General features: G+C 34.7%; 1 protein-coding gene across 1 annotated transcript in view; it reads right to left on the bottom strand.

The window, feature by feature from the left end:
- DNAH12 (dynein axonemal heavy chain 12) overlaps positions 1-18,277 on the bottom strand; it is a 209,958-nt gene that overhangs the window by 25,271 nt on the left and 166,410 nt on the right. Inside the window, exons 58-62 of the mRNA XM_039858619.1 lie at positions 17,177-17,391; positions 16,378-16,570; positions 14,892-15,084; positions 8,800-8,972; positions 3,075-3,215 (exon numbers count right to left, since the gene is read on the bottom strand). Of these exons, the coding sequence (XP_039714553.1) occupies positions 3,075-3,215; positions 8,800-8,972; positions 14,892-15,084; positions 16,378-16,570; positions 17,177-17,391 (915 nt within the window). The remainder of the gene's footprint in view (positions 1-3,074; positions 3,216-8,799; positions 8,973-14,891; positions 15,085-16,377; positions 16,571-17,176; positions 17,392-18,277) is intronic.

Raw genomic sequence — 18,277 nt, 5'->3', positions numbered from 1 at the left:
CTTGTCAAGAGTACATAGAACACTTACAAAGATAGATCATATTCTGGGCCATAAAATGTTTCAGTCATAATATTTCTAGAATAGGAAAAACTATGGAGATAGAAAGCAGTTCAGTGGTTACTTGGGGCTCGGAGTAAGAACAGTAACTGACCAAATGGGCACAAGGAAACTTTTTGAGATGATAGAAACCAAAAGCTGGTTTTTTGAAAAGATCAATTACATTTATAAACCTCCACTTAGATTAACTAAGAAAAAAAGAGAGAAGACACAAATTACAAATATTGGAAATGAAAGGATGGCCATCACTACTGATTCCATTGACATTAAAAAGATAACAAAGTACTATTGTGAACAAATCTACACCCACAAATTTGATAACCTAATTGAAATGCATCAATTCACTGGAAGATAAAATCTGCTAAAATTCACACAAGGAGCAATAGATAATCTGAATATACTTAGATTAGTCTGTGTTGCCTTAACAAAACACCACAGTCTGAGTTGCATAAATAACAGAAATTTATTTTCTCACAGTTCTATAGGCTACATGTCCAAGATCAAGGTTCTGTCCGATTTGGTTTCTGGTGAGGCCTTTTATCTTGGCTTGTAGATAGTCACCTTCTCACTGTGTCCTAACATGGCCTTTCTTTCTGCACATGGAGAGAGAGAACTCAAGTGTCTCTCCTTCTTTTTTTTTTTTTTTTTTTAAACATTAATCCTATCAGATCAGGGCCACATCCTTAAGATCTCACCTGATATGAATTACTTCCTTAGAGGCCCCATCTATAAATACAGCCACACTGGGGTTAATGCTTTGATATATGAATTTGAGGGAGACACAAATATTCAGTACATAACAGATCTTTATCTATTAAAGAAACTGAATCAATAATTAATAACCTTTCAAAACAGAAAGCACCATGCTAAGATGGGTTCTGAAGAATTCTACCAAACATTTAGGAAGAATTTGTACCAATTCCTTGCAATCTCTTCTAGAAAATAGCAGAAGGAATACTTCCTAAATCATTCTATGAAGCTAACATTATCCTAATACCAAAACTAGACAAAGATATTAAAAGAAAACTACAGACAAATCTCTCTCATGAACATGTATAAAATCTTCAACAAAATATTAGCATATTGAATCCTACAACGTATAAAAAGAATTATACTCTACAGCTGAGTGGAATTTATCTCAGGTATGCAAGGCTGTTTCAACATTTAAAAATATGTAATCATCACATCAATAAGCTAAAGAAGACAAATCATATGATTACATCAGTAGATACAGCAAAAGCATTTGACAAAATCAAATACACTTTCATGATAAAAATTCTCAGCAAACTAGGAATAAAAAGGAACTTCCTCAACTTTATAAATATCTACAAAAAAAACTATTGCTAATACCATGCTTAAAGGTGAGAGACTAGAACTCTCCCACTAAGATCAGGAATAAGACAGGATGTCCCCTCTCACTGGTCCTTTTCAACATCATATTGGAAGTCCTAGCTAATGCAATATGAAAAAGAAAGAAAAGATTAGTAGATTAGAAAGAAGAAAATAAATAAAAGGAGAAAATGTTCATGGATAGGAGGGCTTAATATTGTCAAGGTGTGTCAGTTCTTCCCAAATTGATCTATAGATTCAGTGCAATCCCAGTCAATATCCCAGCAATTTATTTTGTCAATATCAGCAAACTGATTCTAAGGTTTATTTTATATGAAGAGGCAAAACATCCAAAATAGCTAACATGATATTAAAGGAGAAGAACAAAGAGAACTAAAGAGAACAAAAGAGAACAAAAGAACTAAAGGAGAAGAACAAAAAATGGATAAAGTGGACTTTATTAAAATTTAAAACTTCTGTTCTGCAAAAGACACTGTCAAGGCAAGTCACAGAATGGGAGTCACAGACTGGAAGTCACAGACCGGGAGAAAAATAATTATGAAAGACATACCTGTTGCTCAATTTCACTAGCTATTAGGGAAATGCAAATAAAAATCACAATGAGATACCATCTGTTAGAATGGCTACCCTTAACAGGAAAAGTAATAACAAGTGTTGGAGAGGTTTGTGCTGGTGAGAATGTAAATTGGTACAGCCACTATAAAGAACAGTATAGAAGTTCCTCAAAAAATTAGAAATAGAATTATCATATGGCCCAGCAATCCCTCTTCTGGTTATCTATCCCCAAAATTTGAAAAAGACATACCTGACAAAGAAATGTAATCTAACTGAACAATAAAAAATAAGTAACCAAACCAATTAAAAATGGACAAAAAAATCTAACAGAACTTCACCAAACAAGATAGTTGGCAAATAAGCATATGAAAGATTCTCAATATCAAGTGTCATTAGTGAACTGCAAATTAAAACACTGAGATAACATTACACATCTATTAGAATGATCAAAATCAAGAACACTGACAAGACCAAATGCTGGCAAGAATGTGAAGCAATAAGAACTCTCATTCATTTTGGTGAAATGCAAAATGGTATAGCTATTTTGAAAGACCATTTCTTGCAAAACTAAACATACTCTTAATACATAATCCAGCTATCGTAGTCTTTGGTATTTCACCAAATGAGTTGAAAATTTATGTATATACAAAAACCTTCACACAAATGTTTACAGCAGTTTTATTCATATTTTTCAAAAACTGCAAGCAACCAAAATGTTCTTCACTAGATGAACAGATGAACTGTGGTACATCCAGACAATAAAATATTATTCAGTGCTAAAAAGAAATAAACTATCGGTCTATAAAAAGACATGGAAAGACCTTAAATGCATATTATTAAGTGAAAGAGGCCAATCTGAAAGGGCTCTATTTCTTGATTTGGTGGTAGTTACACATATTTTTGCTCTCTAAGAATTTATTGAACTGTACATCAATATTTTGTAAACTTGTGTGATCTAAATTTTAAAAATCAAAATCAAATATATATTAAAACACCAACACTACTGTAGGGAAATGTACAAGTAAAATCATGAAGTAAGCAGAGCAGCCATCTTTACTGATTAGTTCTCCAGGCAGATTTTAAAATAAATAAAGAAAAAGCAAGTAACTTACAGAAGAAGATTGGTACATAATAAAAAGGAAAACAACAGCTTGTCTTTCTCAAATAGTGATCGGCATATATTACAATATAAGTTGTATGTGAAGTGGTCATTTAAATATCGTAGGCGCTTTTCCAAGATTTTGGATTTGTTACTAAAAGGTTAAAAAAAAAAGAAAAATACATTGAGTCAAACAAAACTAATACAAGTAACACATGAATGAACATATAAGTTGTTTTTATCAAAGTATCTACTATTTAAAATAAGAAATTACACACACACACATGCACACACACAAATGATTGTTTATAAAACCGGTGAAATCTAAATAAGCTCTCTGGATTGTACTCATGTGAATTTCCTGATTGTGATATTGTACTATAGTTATGTAAAATGTTAACATCAGAGAAACAAGGTGAAGGATACATGGGACCTCCCTATACAGTTTGTGTGTGTGTGTGTGTGTGTGTGTGTGTGTGTGTGTGTAATTCTTGTGAATCTATATGTAAAAAATGGTATAATTCTACAAGAAAATAAAATATGGTTTACACCATCTATTTTCAAAATTTTAAATTTCATATTGTATTCCAAAATGACGGAAAACAATGAATTAATTTAAAAAGACTGGCTGAACCTCCATTAATGTGATGATGTATGCTGGGGAGGAAACTGTATAAGACAAAGAATTATGAAACATTTATCTACTCCAAAGAAGCCTAAAATCTAGATCAAGATTTGTACACTTAAAAAATATGTAAAAAAGTCAGAAAACATATAGACACAGTGGTTACTTCTGGGTGGGTTATAACTAATATTTATTTTCTTCTTTTTACTCATACACTTAAAATTTTTGCAATAAGCATATATTCATTTCTTTTTTTATTTCAACTTTTTTAGTAATACTTATGGGAATATAATATGATAAACCTATTCTGGAAAAGTTCATGTTTATAGCAGTCTTATTTGTAATATCCCCAAACTGGAAACAACCCAGATATCCTTTAACAGATGAATGATTAAACAACCTGTAGGACATCAATATCATGAAATATTTCTCAGCAATAAAAAGGAGCAAACCATCGACACATACAACAATCTGAATGAATCTCCGGAGAATTAGACTGGGTGAAGAAAGTCAATCTCCAAAAGTTGCATACAGGATGACTACATTTATATAAAATTCCTGAATGACAAAATTATAGAAATGGAAAACAGATTAGTTGTTGCCAAGGGTTAAGGAGAGAGTGGGAATGGGAGGGAAGTGGGTATGGCTATAAAAAGGCAACATGGGTATCCTTGTGGTGATGGAAGTGTTATGTATCTTCTTGTATCAACATCAATATCTTGGTGTGATATTGTGCTATAGGCTTTCAAGATGTCACCATTGAGAAAACAGGTAAAGAGTACACGGTATTACAATTTCTTATAATTGCATGTGAATCTACATTTATCTGAAAATTGAGTTTAATTTTAAAAAATACTTATGTCCATGGGACTTCTCATCCTGACAAGAACTATTAGTCTAAAAACAAAACGACTAATAGTTTTTGTCAGGATGAGAAGTCCCCACAACTTTTGGCTGTGAAAACCAGTGTAGATTGTTAATGAGTGAGATGGAGGGTGGCTGGGGTCTCAAGCTCTCCTCTTAAAGAGCCCGTGTACAAACTTATTCCTTGACAGACTCACTCACTCTGAGCTCCAGCTCTGGGGCAACACCTTGAAAGGTACCAGGGACACATGGGGAGAAACTGAATTGTCTGGCTTCAGGGAAAGAGCTGGAGGGGCAGCTTTTTCCCCAATAGAAGTGCTGGCAAAGGCAATTATTCCTTTATTGAACCTTCCTCTGAGCAAGCATGCAGATGGCTACCATATCTGAGTCTCTGTCAACCTAGCTAACACTCACTGTTCACCTCACTGTGACAATTCTAAGGCCCTGCTCGCCCAACTTGTGGGCCCACCCAAGTGGCTTCCAGGCGGCTTTTCCATACAAATGGACCTGTCTTGGCTCATGCTGAAGACTTTCCTAAAATCTCTCAAAGATTCACAAACCCAAACATGCAGCATCTGGCCTTAGCATGCTAGACAGCCCAGAGGCTGGCACTAGTGGCAGCCAGCCTAGGCTTGAGTCTTGGCCTCTTCCAGGCACTTTCAAGCCCAGCACAATTGGTAACCATCTGCAGATCACTTTGTAGCTCATACCAAGTGGCCCCAGGGAGAGCAGAGGCAGCAGTTTACATTGGCCTGCAATGGAGCTCTTCCCAAGAGGCCCTAGAATCAACATACCTGATGGTCAGTCTTGGACTACACCAGAGCACCACCCAAACACTTCTACAAAAGACACACTCAAAGGGCAGACTAGGCAGGGAATAGACCCCTGCTAAAGCAGATACTGCTCTACAAGGTCAGCCTCTCCACAACAGCTCCTCCACTGTAGTCATGACCAGTCTTCACAACCAATTAGCTGGAGGGTCAATCCTCCCCATTGATGTGCAAATAGCAAGCAAAATTCAACTACAACATAAGGGCACATACATCTCACACAAGAAACACACCTGGAGCTTCCAGCTCAGGTGACCAGGGAGACTGTGCCATTGGGCTCCACAGGATACCTGCTATCTAAGGCCACTCTATTAATCTGGAGACCTAGCAGCTCTACCTAATACACAGAAACAAATGCATGATGGCAGCCAAAATGGGGAGACAAGGAAACATGTCCCAAATGAAAGAACAGAACAAAGCTCCAGGAAAAGAACAAAATGAAAAAAAGAAATCTACCAGATGTAGAGTTCAAAACGCTGGTTATAAGGATGCTCAATGATCTCAGTGAAAACTTCAACAAAGAGGTAGGAAACATAAAAACAGAGATAGAAAACATAAAAAAGAACCAGTCAGAAATGAAAAAGACAATAGCTGAAATTAAGAATAGAGGGAATTGACAATAGATTAGATGAAGCAGAGGATCAAATCAGCTATTTGGAAGATAAAGTAGCAGAAAACACCCTATAAGAACAGCAAAAATTTTAAAAAATTTAACAATGAGGCTAGTTAAGGGAACTCTAAGACAACATCAAGCATAACAACATTTGCATATAGGAGTACCAGAAGCAGAAGAGAAAGTGCAAGGGATTAAGAACCTATTTGAAGAAATAATGACTGAAAACTCCCCTAAGCTGGTGAAGAAAATAGACATACAAGTCCAGGAAGCACAGAGTCCCAAACAAGATGAACCTAAAAAGGCCCGTACTAAGACACATCATAATTAAAATGCCAAAGATTAAAGACACAGAGAAAATCCCCAAAGCAGCAAGATAAAGGCAAGTAGTTACAAGGGTATTCCTGTAAGATAGTCAGCTGATTCCTCAACAGAAACTTTGCAGGTCAGAAGGCATTGGCATGAAATATTCAAACTGATAAAAAGCAAGGGGATACAACCAAGATTACTCTACTTAGCAAAGCCATCATTTAGAATCGAAGGACAGATAAAAAGTTTCCCAGACAAGAAAAAGTAAAGGAGTTCATCACCACCAAATCAGTATTATAAGAAATGCTAAAGGGATTTCTTTGAGAAAAACAAGAAAAAAATAAAAAAATATGAATAATAAAATGGCAATAACTACACATCTATCAACTATTGCTTTAAATGTAGATGGATTAAATGTTCCAATTAAAAGACATAGGATGGCCGAATGGATACAAAAACAAGACCTTTACATGTGCTGTCTACAAGAGACTCACTTCAGATCAAAAGACATATGCAGATGAAAGTTAAGGGATAGAGAAAGATGTTTCATGAAAATGGAAACAAACAAAAAAAGCTGGCATAGCAATACTTATACCAGACAAAACAGACTTTAAAACAAAGACTATAACAAGAGATAAAGAAGGACTCAGTAATCTCATTTCTGAGTATTTATCCAAAGAAACCCAAAACATTATTTCAAAAGGACAGGTGCATCCATATGTTCACTGCAGTATTATTTACAATAGCCAAGACATGGAGACAAGCTGTGTGCTTATTATGTTTATCAATGGATAAATAGATAAAGAAGAGGTGGCACATATATACAATGGAATATTACTCAGCTATAAAAAAGAATGAAGTTTTGCCATCTGCAACAACATGGATGGACTTAGAGAGTATTGTGCTGAGTGGAGTAAGTCAGATAGAGAAAGACAAATGTCATATGATTTCACTTACATGTGGAATCTAGAGAACAGGATAAACAAATAAAACAGAAATAAGCTCATAGATACACGAGCATTTTGATGGTTGCCTTAATGGGGGGTAGCTGTGAGTATAAGTGAAGAGGGGGGAGATTTAGAGGTATAAAATTGGTAGTTACAAAATAGTCATGGGGATGTATAGTATGGGGAATATGGTCAGTAGTATTACAATAACTATGTATGGTGTTAGATGGGTACTGGATTTATCAGGGTGATCATAAGTTATATATAAATCTAATCATTGTGTTGTACACCTGAAATTAATATAATATTGTACGTTAACTGTAACTGAAAAATAAAAAAAATATTTTAAACTAATAAAAATGATATAAAAACAAAAAGACTATGTTTCTGAGTGGACATATACATTAAGTTTTCTTCAACACCCAAGAATTGCTGGATTTTTTGGAATTACTGGGTCATATGGAAAATCTATATTTAATATTTTGAGGAACTTCCAAAATGTTTCCAAAGTGGCAACACTATTTTTCAATTCCATCAGCAGTGTATAAAGGTTCTGATGTCTCCACATCCTCACCAACACTTGTTTTTGACATTTATGTTAATTCCCCAATTTGAATTTCTTTCATAATATGACTGGTGTAAATTGAAATTCCAAATTCCAACTGGGGAAGCTTAGCAATTTCAATAACTCAGGAGATTGTTCTACCAAGAGCCCATGTAGAACACACATAGCAGGCTCATATCATGTTTTTATTCTATTTAACATGTACAGCAGTTACTAAATACCAGATATGCTATAAACGTTTTACAAATATTACCTTTTTAAAATTTTCATAACAACTCTAAAAGGCAGGTACTATTTTTATTCCTGTTTTATAGATAAGAAAAATTATAGAAAGGTTAACTGATTTGCCTATATTTGTGTAGGTAGTATATGGCAGAACTTAGATTTAATACCTTACTCCAGTCTGACCCCCAAATTTATGCACATTCAGCAATTGATTAAAGTGAAAATATTTTTTAAATGAGTAGAAATATGGGACTGAAGCTTTTTACAGACCTCAAGGATGGAGAAATATATATATCGGAGTTGCCAGCAAAGATAAGTCACATGCCTTATATTTAGAAGGAGGGGCAGGAATAAGGACTAAAACTAATCCCTCTATGTGTAAATCTTGAGTAGGAGTGAAACAAAATTTAAAATAGGAAAGTTTACTTTCTTTTTTTCTTCATTCTTTCTTTTCTTTCCTTCTTTTCCTCCTTCCTTCTTTCCTTCCTTTTTTCCCTTCTCTCTGCCTTTTTCTTTCACTTTTGCACATTTTAAGTGTACTATAATAAATATTATGTATTATATAAGAAATAAGAAAAAAGATTATATATTTTTTATATATATATAAAATATATATAAAAAGAAAGTAAACTTTCCTATTTTAAATTTTGTTTCACTCCTACTCAAGATTTACACAAAGAGGGATTAGTTTTTTTTTTTTAATGGAAAAGGTGGTAAACATCCAACCTAGGGAGGATAAATGAAGATAGAGAAAATTTACCTGTCATGAATAGAGTTGATATAAAGGTTCACAAACCAAGTGAGAGAGTACTGGTACATGGGATCAATGTTAGCCAGGTCTGCAATGCTAAAGAATAATACTGATGAATGTTTAGCAATGGGTCGATAACCTTCTCGAGACTCTGCTATTTTGAGTTCTGTTTTTTCTGCAATCTAGAAGAAGAAGAAAAAAAATCAAGATTCAGAAATAGGAAATGTGTTTTAATTATATTTTTTTCATATAATAAAGTTTATATTTTAAACAACACCCATCTAACTCAATGACAAAATTATGAAAGTATAGTTTATAAGATAGAGTTTTATTGTGCTAAAAGCTAGAAAGAGAGAGAGAGATGAAGGAAGGGAGAGAGGGAGAAAGGGAGGGAAAGGAAAGAGAAAGAAAGAAAGATAGAAAGGAAGGAAGAAGAAGGAAGGAAGGAAGGAAGGAAGGAAGGAAGGAAGGAAGGAAGGAAGGAAGGAAGGAAGGAAGGAAGGCAGGCAATGGAAGAAAGGAAAGAACTATTGAAGGAGGGAAGAGGAAGACCAGAGGGCAGAAAGGAGAAATGAAAAAAGAAAAATAGCTTTACAAATTAAAGGTGTGATTACTTACCAACCATTTCTCTCTTATTTGAGGAATAACAGACTGTCAATCTTTGCTTATTCTTTGCCTGAATCTGACATGTTTCTACTATAATCACTCACCCTTTTTTACTTTAACAGGTCAGAGATAGAGAGGGAGGAGAAAAAGAGAGAACAAGTGTGCACTTGTGTATATTTAAAGTGTCAATATGTGTACCAGAACCCAGTACAAAATCTGGCAAAGTACGTATTCAGACATATTTGTTGATTGATAGTTTTATACATTTAGAATACCTTTTTTCAACTAGCTTCTGGTATGTTTAACTTTTCTAGACTTAATAGGGGTGTATATACCCAACCCTGAAAGAAAAAACTTCTCCAGAATAACAGCTCTTCAACTGGCAACTCCATCTGATAGGTTAATATTCTACAGGAAAAATGTGTAGAGGATTTTTCCATCCCACTCTCCCTTCTTTGGAAATGCTAGCCACAGATTCTGCTGAATGAGTGTGCTTGTTGTGCACATTTATATTGAATGATCCCATTTGTGACTCACTCAATTAAGTGGTAGAGATAGAATCAGATCCAAGATAAGCTTTTTACCCCCAATTTCTCACCCTCTAAGAGCCTCAGAAATTGAAGTTAAGTGGCACTGGGTATTAATGCTAAAAGGTAATGGGACTAGAGTTGGTTTCTACGTGCAAGATAAATGTAGGAAGAAACAGATACAAAACTTTTATAGAAGAAATCAGTCTTCAAATGGAATAGAGAGAAGGGCCACATAACCTTAGAGAGAGGCAGAGAGACAAAGAGCATAGAAATTTAATTTATTAAGCTTTCTATTTATTCCTAAGGCTTGTATATACTTTCTATAATTGGGAAAATTGTATCTTTTTATTTGAGCTAATTTGAATGGGTTTCTGTTCCTCGCAAACAAATTTTCCCCCAAATTATACCGTAGAACCACAACTAAAAGTAAGTTTTGAACCTTAACCTTGGATTGTAAGTAAAACAAAGTTATCAACGATGAAAATTAATGACACTTAATATAAGAAAGCATTATCTTAGTATTCACATTGAAAATTCCTGTTATTTAAACTTTAATTTTTCAGCTCAAATGCCATTTGCCATTAATGGCAATAGCAACCAAAAATAATCAGCAAATTTTATTATTTTTAAACAGTGAATAATAATTTAACTCAAGTTCTAAGGTTTGATCTGCAGTGCATTTATGTATTTGCTGAACTTGGCTGCATATATGAAATGCTAGACTCAAGAAATACAAACATACTTTTTGATTAGTTATCATTCATGGCCTAAAATCAAAGAACAAGACATTTTCTAAGAAATAAACATTGTCGACTATATGATTTTAAAACAAAAGAATTATTTTGTAAAAATTTCCTGGCTGTGATATTTATATATATTATACTATCGTAATATTTATTTACATATACTATACTATTTTGATTCCAGGAATCAAAAAGACTAAACTTCAGTCAAGAAAATTTTGGGGTAAAAGTGGGCTTTGAAACCTATAGAACAAATTCTTAAAGTTTTGTTTGTGTTTGTTTAATCTTATAGGTTGGGATAAATAGGAAAAACAGATTTTAGAATATGTGGGGGAACTTTTCTCTGAAGAGTTTTTCTTACATTGTGTGGGTAGAAGTCAGAGCCAGATACAGAGCATATTTTGGATCAGAATATATAATGAATTTAAAACTATGTTTGTAATGATTAAGAGGACCCAGCCACAAAGAGATTATGATTTATTACATTTCTCTCTCTGTAAGATAAAGTACTTGAACTAATAAATACTTATACCTCATTTCCTCCTTGAGTTTCAATAGGAAATAAGCTGATAAATGCTTCCTATCCTTTCTCCCCTTTGAAAAAACATTATGGTGAGGGGACAATGAGAAGTTGTTTCTGCTCTGATAGACAGAAATTGGGAAGGGAGAGACTTTATAGAATATCTCGGCCATGGTCCCCAGATTAGGGGCTGCCATAGGATATTACTTTCGGACACTACTGTTTTGGCTCTTCTGATGTGAGAAACAAACAAATGAAAACAAAAAAACAAAAAAACAGTACACCTGAACAGAAAATAATTACCATCACATTCATGAAAAACTAAACCCATTCCAAGGGGAAGGTGCCTAGGCCTTTTGAAAGTCTTCTACTCCAAAGCTCAGGTGCATTGTAGCTTGTAGTAGGGAGCAGCAGAAGGATGGTGCGCAAATAGTGAAATTTCTATTAGGTTTTTCAAATTTTTTAATTTCTCTAATATTAAGATGTTCTTAATTCATTGGTGGGCCAAGGAGGATTGAAAGTTCTGTAAATCAGTGGGAGGCTCGGTTCATTCCTCTGGAGGCTCTGTTCATTCCTCTGCCAGAGGCTCTGTTCATTCCTCTGGCAACCAAATCAAAGTTGTGACAGAAACAAGGAGCAAACAGCAAGGAAAATTGCCTGGGAGCTAGATGAATAAGCCATACAACTAGGGAGAAGTCTAAGAAATCACCTTGCAACAGCATAAGGTAGGAAGGGATGAGGACATGAGGCTGCCCAAACCTGAGCGACTGAATGAGATGGAGGCAGTGGCAGCTGTAGTGGCAGCTGCAGACGCCTCTTAAAGGGGCCGTGTCCCTGAGCAGATTTTCGCAGTGATGGAGCACCAGTGCTGGTTTGGCTGCTCAGGGACTTACAGGGTGACACTGAGTTGTCAGAGTGAGAGCCATGGTGAGGCTCTTTCCCCCAGCAGAAGTGCCAGCAGTGTCCATTATTCTTCTGTTGAGCCCTTCCTGCTCCCAGTGCTCAAACTCAGTGCCGCCATAGCAGAGACAACATCAAACAGGATAACAGAGGTTACTCCACCCAGATGATTCCCTGAAACTCTGCCTCCTCTTACATGGGCCCCACCCAAGCCACATCCAGGTGTATCCTCAATGAGTCAGGTGCTCCTTGCTGAGTAGCACCAAGACACACACTGGTGGCAGCTGGCCTCGGTTTCTGGTGTAGCTTTTTGAGGGAACTATATGCACAGCATCTGAGGATTGCTTGCTAAATTTTAACAGGTGACCCCGGACGGGTAGAGGCTTGGGCTAAATTTGGCTTGCAGCTGAACCCCTCTCAGGACTGTGCCACTGGACATCTACTTCACAAAGACACATTAATAAGACTGGGAGACTTAGGAGCTTTGCTTAGTACATAGAAACAGAAACAGAAAGACAGCCAAAATGGGAAGACAAAAAAGCAGAAACCATATGAGGGAACAGAGATCCAGAAATAATGGAGTCAAGCAATCTAACAGATGCAGAGTTCAAAACATTGGTTATAAAGATGCTCAGTGCACTTATGGGAAGGGTAGATGAATTCAGTGAAAACTTCAACAAAGAGATAAAAAAAACCATAAAAATGGAAATGGAAATCATAAAAGGGAACCAGTCGGAAATGAACACATTATCTGAGATGAGAAGTATATTAAATGGAATAAACAAAGGAATAAACAAAGTGAATAAAGAAGAGGATCAAATAACCTATATAGAGGATGGGAAAGCCAAGGACACTCAATCAGAATGGCAAGAAAAAAAAAGCCAAGACTATATTAATAATCTAAGGAGCCTATGGAACACTATTAAAGATCAAAATATCTGTCATCAGGGTACCTGAGGGAAAACAAGATGTTGAACAGCTATTTGAAAAAAACTTTTCTAACTTGGTGAAGGAAATAGACATAAACCTCAGGATGCTCAGAGTCCCCAAAACCAGGAACCCCAAGAGGCCCACACTAAGACACATCATAATTAAAATGCCAAAGGTTAAATACGAAGAAAGAATATTAAAGTGACAAGAGATAAGCAGATAGTTACCTACAAGGGAGCACCCATAAGATTGGCAGCTGATTTCTCAAAAGAAACTATGTAGGACAGAAGGGGTTGGCACAAAATATTCAACAGGATGAAAACCCAGGATCTACAACCAAGAATATTTAACCAGCAAAGCTATTATTTAGAGTTGAAAGACAGATCAAGAGCTTCCCAGACAAAAATAAGCTAAAGGAATTTATCAACACCAAGCCAGTATTACAAGAAATGTTGGAGGGATTTCTTTAAGAAGAAAAAATATGTATCAAAAAGAGGAATAAAGAATGGTAACAACTACATTCTTATCAACAAGTACCTCAAATGGAATAGAATTAAGTACTCCAACCAAAAGAGAGAGTGGCTGAATGGATAAGAAAACAGGATCCCTACATATGCTGCCTGCAAGAGACTCGCTTCAGATTAAAAGACACACACAGACTAAAAGGAAGGGGATGGAAAAAGATATTGCCTTGATAGACCTAGAGGGTATTGCATTGAATGAAATGAGTTGGATAGAGAAAGACAAATATCGCATGATTTCACGTGCACATAGAATCTAAAGAACAAAATCAACAACAACAAAAGCGGAAATAAACACATAGATACAAAGAATATTTTGAGGGATACTAGATGGAAGGAGGGTGGGGGAGAAAGAGATTGAGAGGTGCAGGTGGATGGTTGCAGAGTAGACATGAGGATGTAGAGTATAGCATGGGAAAGATGGTTAATAATGTTGGAATGAATATGTAGGGGAGAGGAGGGATGCTAGATTTGATGGAGTGAGTGCTTTGTGAGTTGTGTGGATCTCTGATCAATATGCTGTACAGCTGAGGCTGGTGTGTTGTATACCAACTATAAATGAAAAAAAAAACTCATTGAATTGTACACTGTAAAAAAAAGAAAAAGTTCTGCAAATCCATAAAGTTAACCTACAGAAGTTATTTCATAATATTACTCAATTGTGTGAGCTTGGGCCTCAACTACTCTTTCTGGGCCCTAGTTTTCTCAACCATGAAATGCAAAAGATGACTGATAGCTAAAGCTTCTTCTACCTATAACATTGTGGGATTCTATTTAAAAATATGGAATATAAAAATGCCATTTGGCTGTGATAGATGAATTTACAATTAATATAGTATTGGCTATGGACCACTTGTCTTCCTTCCTCTACCTTCCACCCTCAACTCTCATACCTCTCTCTCTGAAAAATGACTAGGCATTGCCAGAAGAACATCCTTATTAGTTCCTAGAAGCATTTACTGTCCAATTAACCAGCAACTACCTCCACACATCTTAAGCTCCAACCAGGGACAGAGGTAAGCCAAATTCTCAAACTCAAGTTTTCAGGTGAAGAGTCAGTTAAATTTGGATGAACCTTACTAGCTTCACTTACTTATGCAATAATAAAAAACATATTTTTTAAAGTTTCATTCTAAATTTATTTCTTCTGTGTAGAGATACGATATAGATCAGACCAGGTTTTGAGTAACGCAATAGTAAGATATATTCTCTTGTGAGTTTAAAATTAGTTTCTATGTTTTGGTATTTTATGAATTCTTTTACTTTTCCAGTAAGCCTAGTACAGCATTTATTCAGGGACTAGGAGTAAACTGGAATCTTAATCAAAAGATTTCTAGGATTCTCTTTTCACCTGCTGCTTCTTTGTTATCTCATTGGACATCATTTTAGCGGAGTCTAAGACTTTAATTGCACTTTCATCTTCTAAAATGTTCCCTTCTGAAGATGACAATGTTTCCAAAATTTTTTTCTCTATATCTTTTAGCTGTTTCTGATTAGCTGCAGACTGAAGAATAAGAGCATTTCTTTCCTCTTCCAATTCTGGTCTAAAAAAGATAGAAACATTTAGTCTAAATTTGTATTTTATCTAAATTCATATCTAAAAATTAGATATCACAATTTTGTAGACATTTTAATAATTTTGTACACATGTAACACAAAGATGATTAATCTCTTTATGATAAATAAGGAAAAAAATTACTTCCATTCATATAATAAATTGAGAAATTCAAGCAAAAACAAGCATTAATCGTATGTGTGTAAAATGTGACAGTAATCTACTATAGTAATTCTAAGAATATGTTAAGTTTATCCATGTGGCTTAGCCAGTTAATGTGAGAATAAGAATGTAGAAGAAACTCAGAGTATAAAGCTTCTTATTTATTCCTTGACTTTGTCCTATTCAGTCTCATTTTTAATCTCATTTACAATAGCAGACATAGAAAGAATGATTTGTCATCCAACTGGCTCTTCAAGTAAAAAACAAAATTGGCATTAAACATATTAGTAAAGATGGTATGAAACTTCAAAATAACATAATTCACTATGTTATCGAATATGTTATGACATGGTTCGCTTTTGGATACTATACAAGTGGGATTCAAATACTGGAAGTAACAAACATACCTCATGGTTACATATTTTCACTTATAATTTAATGTCATGTAATAAACTACTTAATAATATTATATTAAGCTTCAAGGTGGAATCAAAGATTTCCTTCAGGAAGCAATTCTTTACTAGTAGATCTTACAGGTATATTTTCCTCATTAAAAAAAACTACACATGCTAGTAATGAAAAAATTCATGAGTTATGAAGAAAATAATAATAATTATCCATAATCTTAGCATCCCCAGGGATGATCATTGTTAAAATTCTGGTGTATTCTTTCCCAATCTTTTTTTGTATATATGGATATCCATTTATACGTTAACTTTTTTTTTTTACAAAATATTACCCATACTGTATATTGTTTAGTATCCTACCTTTCATTCTTATCCTAAGTATTATTAACATTCTGTATATGTCTTTGAACATGTTTCTGATTTTGCCCATATTACACATTCCTAGAGGTGAAATTTTTTGTTCAAACAATGAGATATAAGTCAGAAATTATGTCATGTCACCTGAATCTACTACCCATACTAAGGACCCAATATAACATGCTTGACTTATAACTTACTTTTTATAGAATGGCTGTTTAAAGGATTATATATGATTTAATTTATAATAACAAAATATAAAATTTGACAAGGTTTGGAAATAATCACATAAAAGTATTAATGGCCTACAAATATTCTTCTATAGGCCATCTGGAAGCATCTAAGAAAATACATACCTCTCCTTTGCAACAACAATACCTAGTAACTGATCTTCAAGTCCTTCTGGAGTTATCATAAAATTGAGCAAAGACAGCTTTGTAGCCAGCTCTGGCATATAGTGTGGATTTCTCAGTTTTGTGGTAATATAAAACTTGAAATCAAAGGAGTACTCAATAATAATCTCACCAAGTCTGATGCAATCAACACCACCTATATTTCAGAAAACAAATGACTAGTAAGTAAGCCAAAGTTACACAGCCCTTCCCCCTATGTTCAGGGCTTTCCCAGGTTACCAGTAATCTAAAGTAGAATTTAGATGTGATGAAAGTCACAGACACAAAGGCAAGTAAGCAATTATACAGCAGGACTTATTAGTTCTAGGAAGTATAAGACATTTTCTCTGTTGTCATGGAGACTTCTAAATCAAGATTCCTTTGGATCTTACTTACAATTTTCAGTCATGATTCCAAAGTTATTTGTATATGACTAAAGCTCTTAAAAAGTACTTTGTTGTGGCCCGTGGACAGAAGATAAAAGAATTTCAGGCTGGCTTCAACTTCTTTATATTTTCTACTGAATAACAGTCTAGATAATAGTGGTTAAGGAAATGAAGGAAGGGCAAGGTATTTATTTTAGAATATCTGAACAAAGTTCATTCCTTATTCCAAATTTACTTTCACACATAACAAAGACACAGATGTTCTGAATTATTAACCAATATTAATAAATTTATGTAGTGCTTTTCTTGCCTCCAAGATAAGCCTCAAAGATAATACAATCATCTTTCAGTTCTACCAACTATTAATTGAATTTTACCTTGTTTAAAAGTTTGTCTAAGTAGTAAAGGTTCCAAAGATGGATCCAGTTCTTCACCAACATTTTCTAAAAGAAGCGGAGTTCCAAATTGAATACAGTTTTCCAGTGTTCTCATATAGTCTGAATCTGATAGCTTAATAACACTAAGCTGATTTTCTTTTTCAGAGTTTTTGATCCATTTATTGGCTTGACCTTGGGGGTCAATCATTAAAGGCCTAGAATATAATAAGAAAAATTCTGAGGAGAATAAATAGATGTTGAGATTTAAATAAATTTCTTTAAAAACAAATACAATGTGTTTCACATACATTATCGGGATTAATCTGCACAAAAGTCCTGTGAGAAAATAGTGAGGAGTTTTATTCTCATTTACTTTTGAAATAAAAAAAACCTCAGTCTCAGGGAGTACTTTGCCCAAAGTTCCATGGTTACAAAATTAGTTCAAAGTCAGAAGGAGGATCTTGTAAACCTATAAACAGTGCTCTTTCCAATATAACACATTGTCTTCAAGGTAATTTTAATATATAATATCTGTTAACATAATATAAAGAATAATTCTATTTATCTGATAAAAATTTAAAATAAGAGATCTACTAGCTTATAATGGATTTCCTTAGGTTATGGGTAGAGCCATAAACTAAGTACCCAAGTTTAGTCTGGTATATATGTGAGATCTATTTAGAAATTTTTTCTGTTTAAGTATGGTAAAGACTTTGTGTTCAAGAACATATGATTCATGGGGGTTCCAGTCAAGATGGTGGGGTAAGTAAACACTGTGTTTGCTTCCTCCCATGACTGCATTGAAATTACAACTAAATTAGAACCACCAACCTAGAGAACCATCTGAAGACTAACTGAACAAAACTCCTATAACTAAGGATACAAAGAAAAGGCCACACTGAGACTGGTAGGAGGGGGCAGAGATGTGAAATGGGCTGATCCCACAACTATATGTGGTGATTGAGCACCAGGAGGGATATCTTGGCTGTAAAGTTCCCTAGAGAAGTGAGGGTGCCCAGCCCCACACCAGGGCTCCCAGTCAAGTTTTCAGTACTGAGAAGAAGAGTCCCCACAAAATCTGACTGTGGAAACCAACAGGGA

This window comes from Pteropus medius, unplaced genomic scaffold (assembly GCF_902729225.1).
Source record: "Pteropus medius unplaced genomic scaffold, Ma_sr-lr_union100, whole genome shotgun sequence".
NCBI lineage: Eukaryota > Metazoa > Chordata > Mammalia > Chiroptera > Pteropodidae > Pteropus > Pteropus medius.
This window is presented reverse-complemented; position numbering and strand designations above follow the sequence as displayed.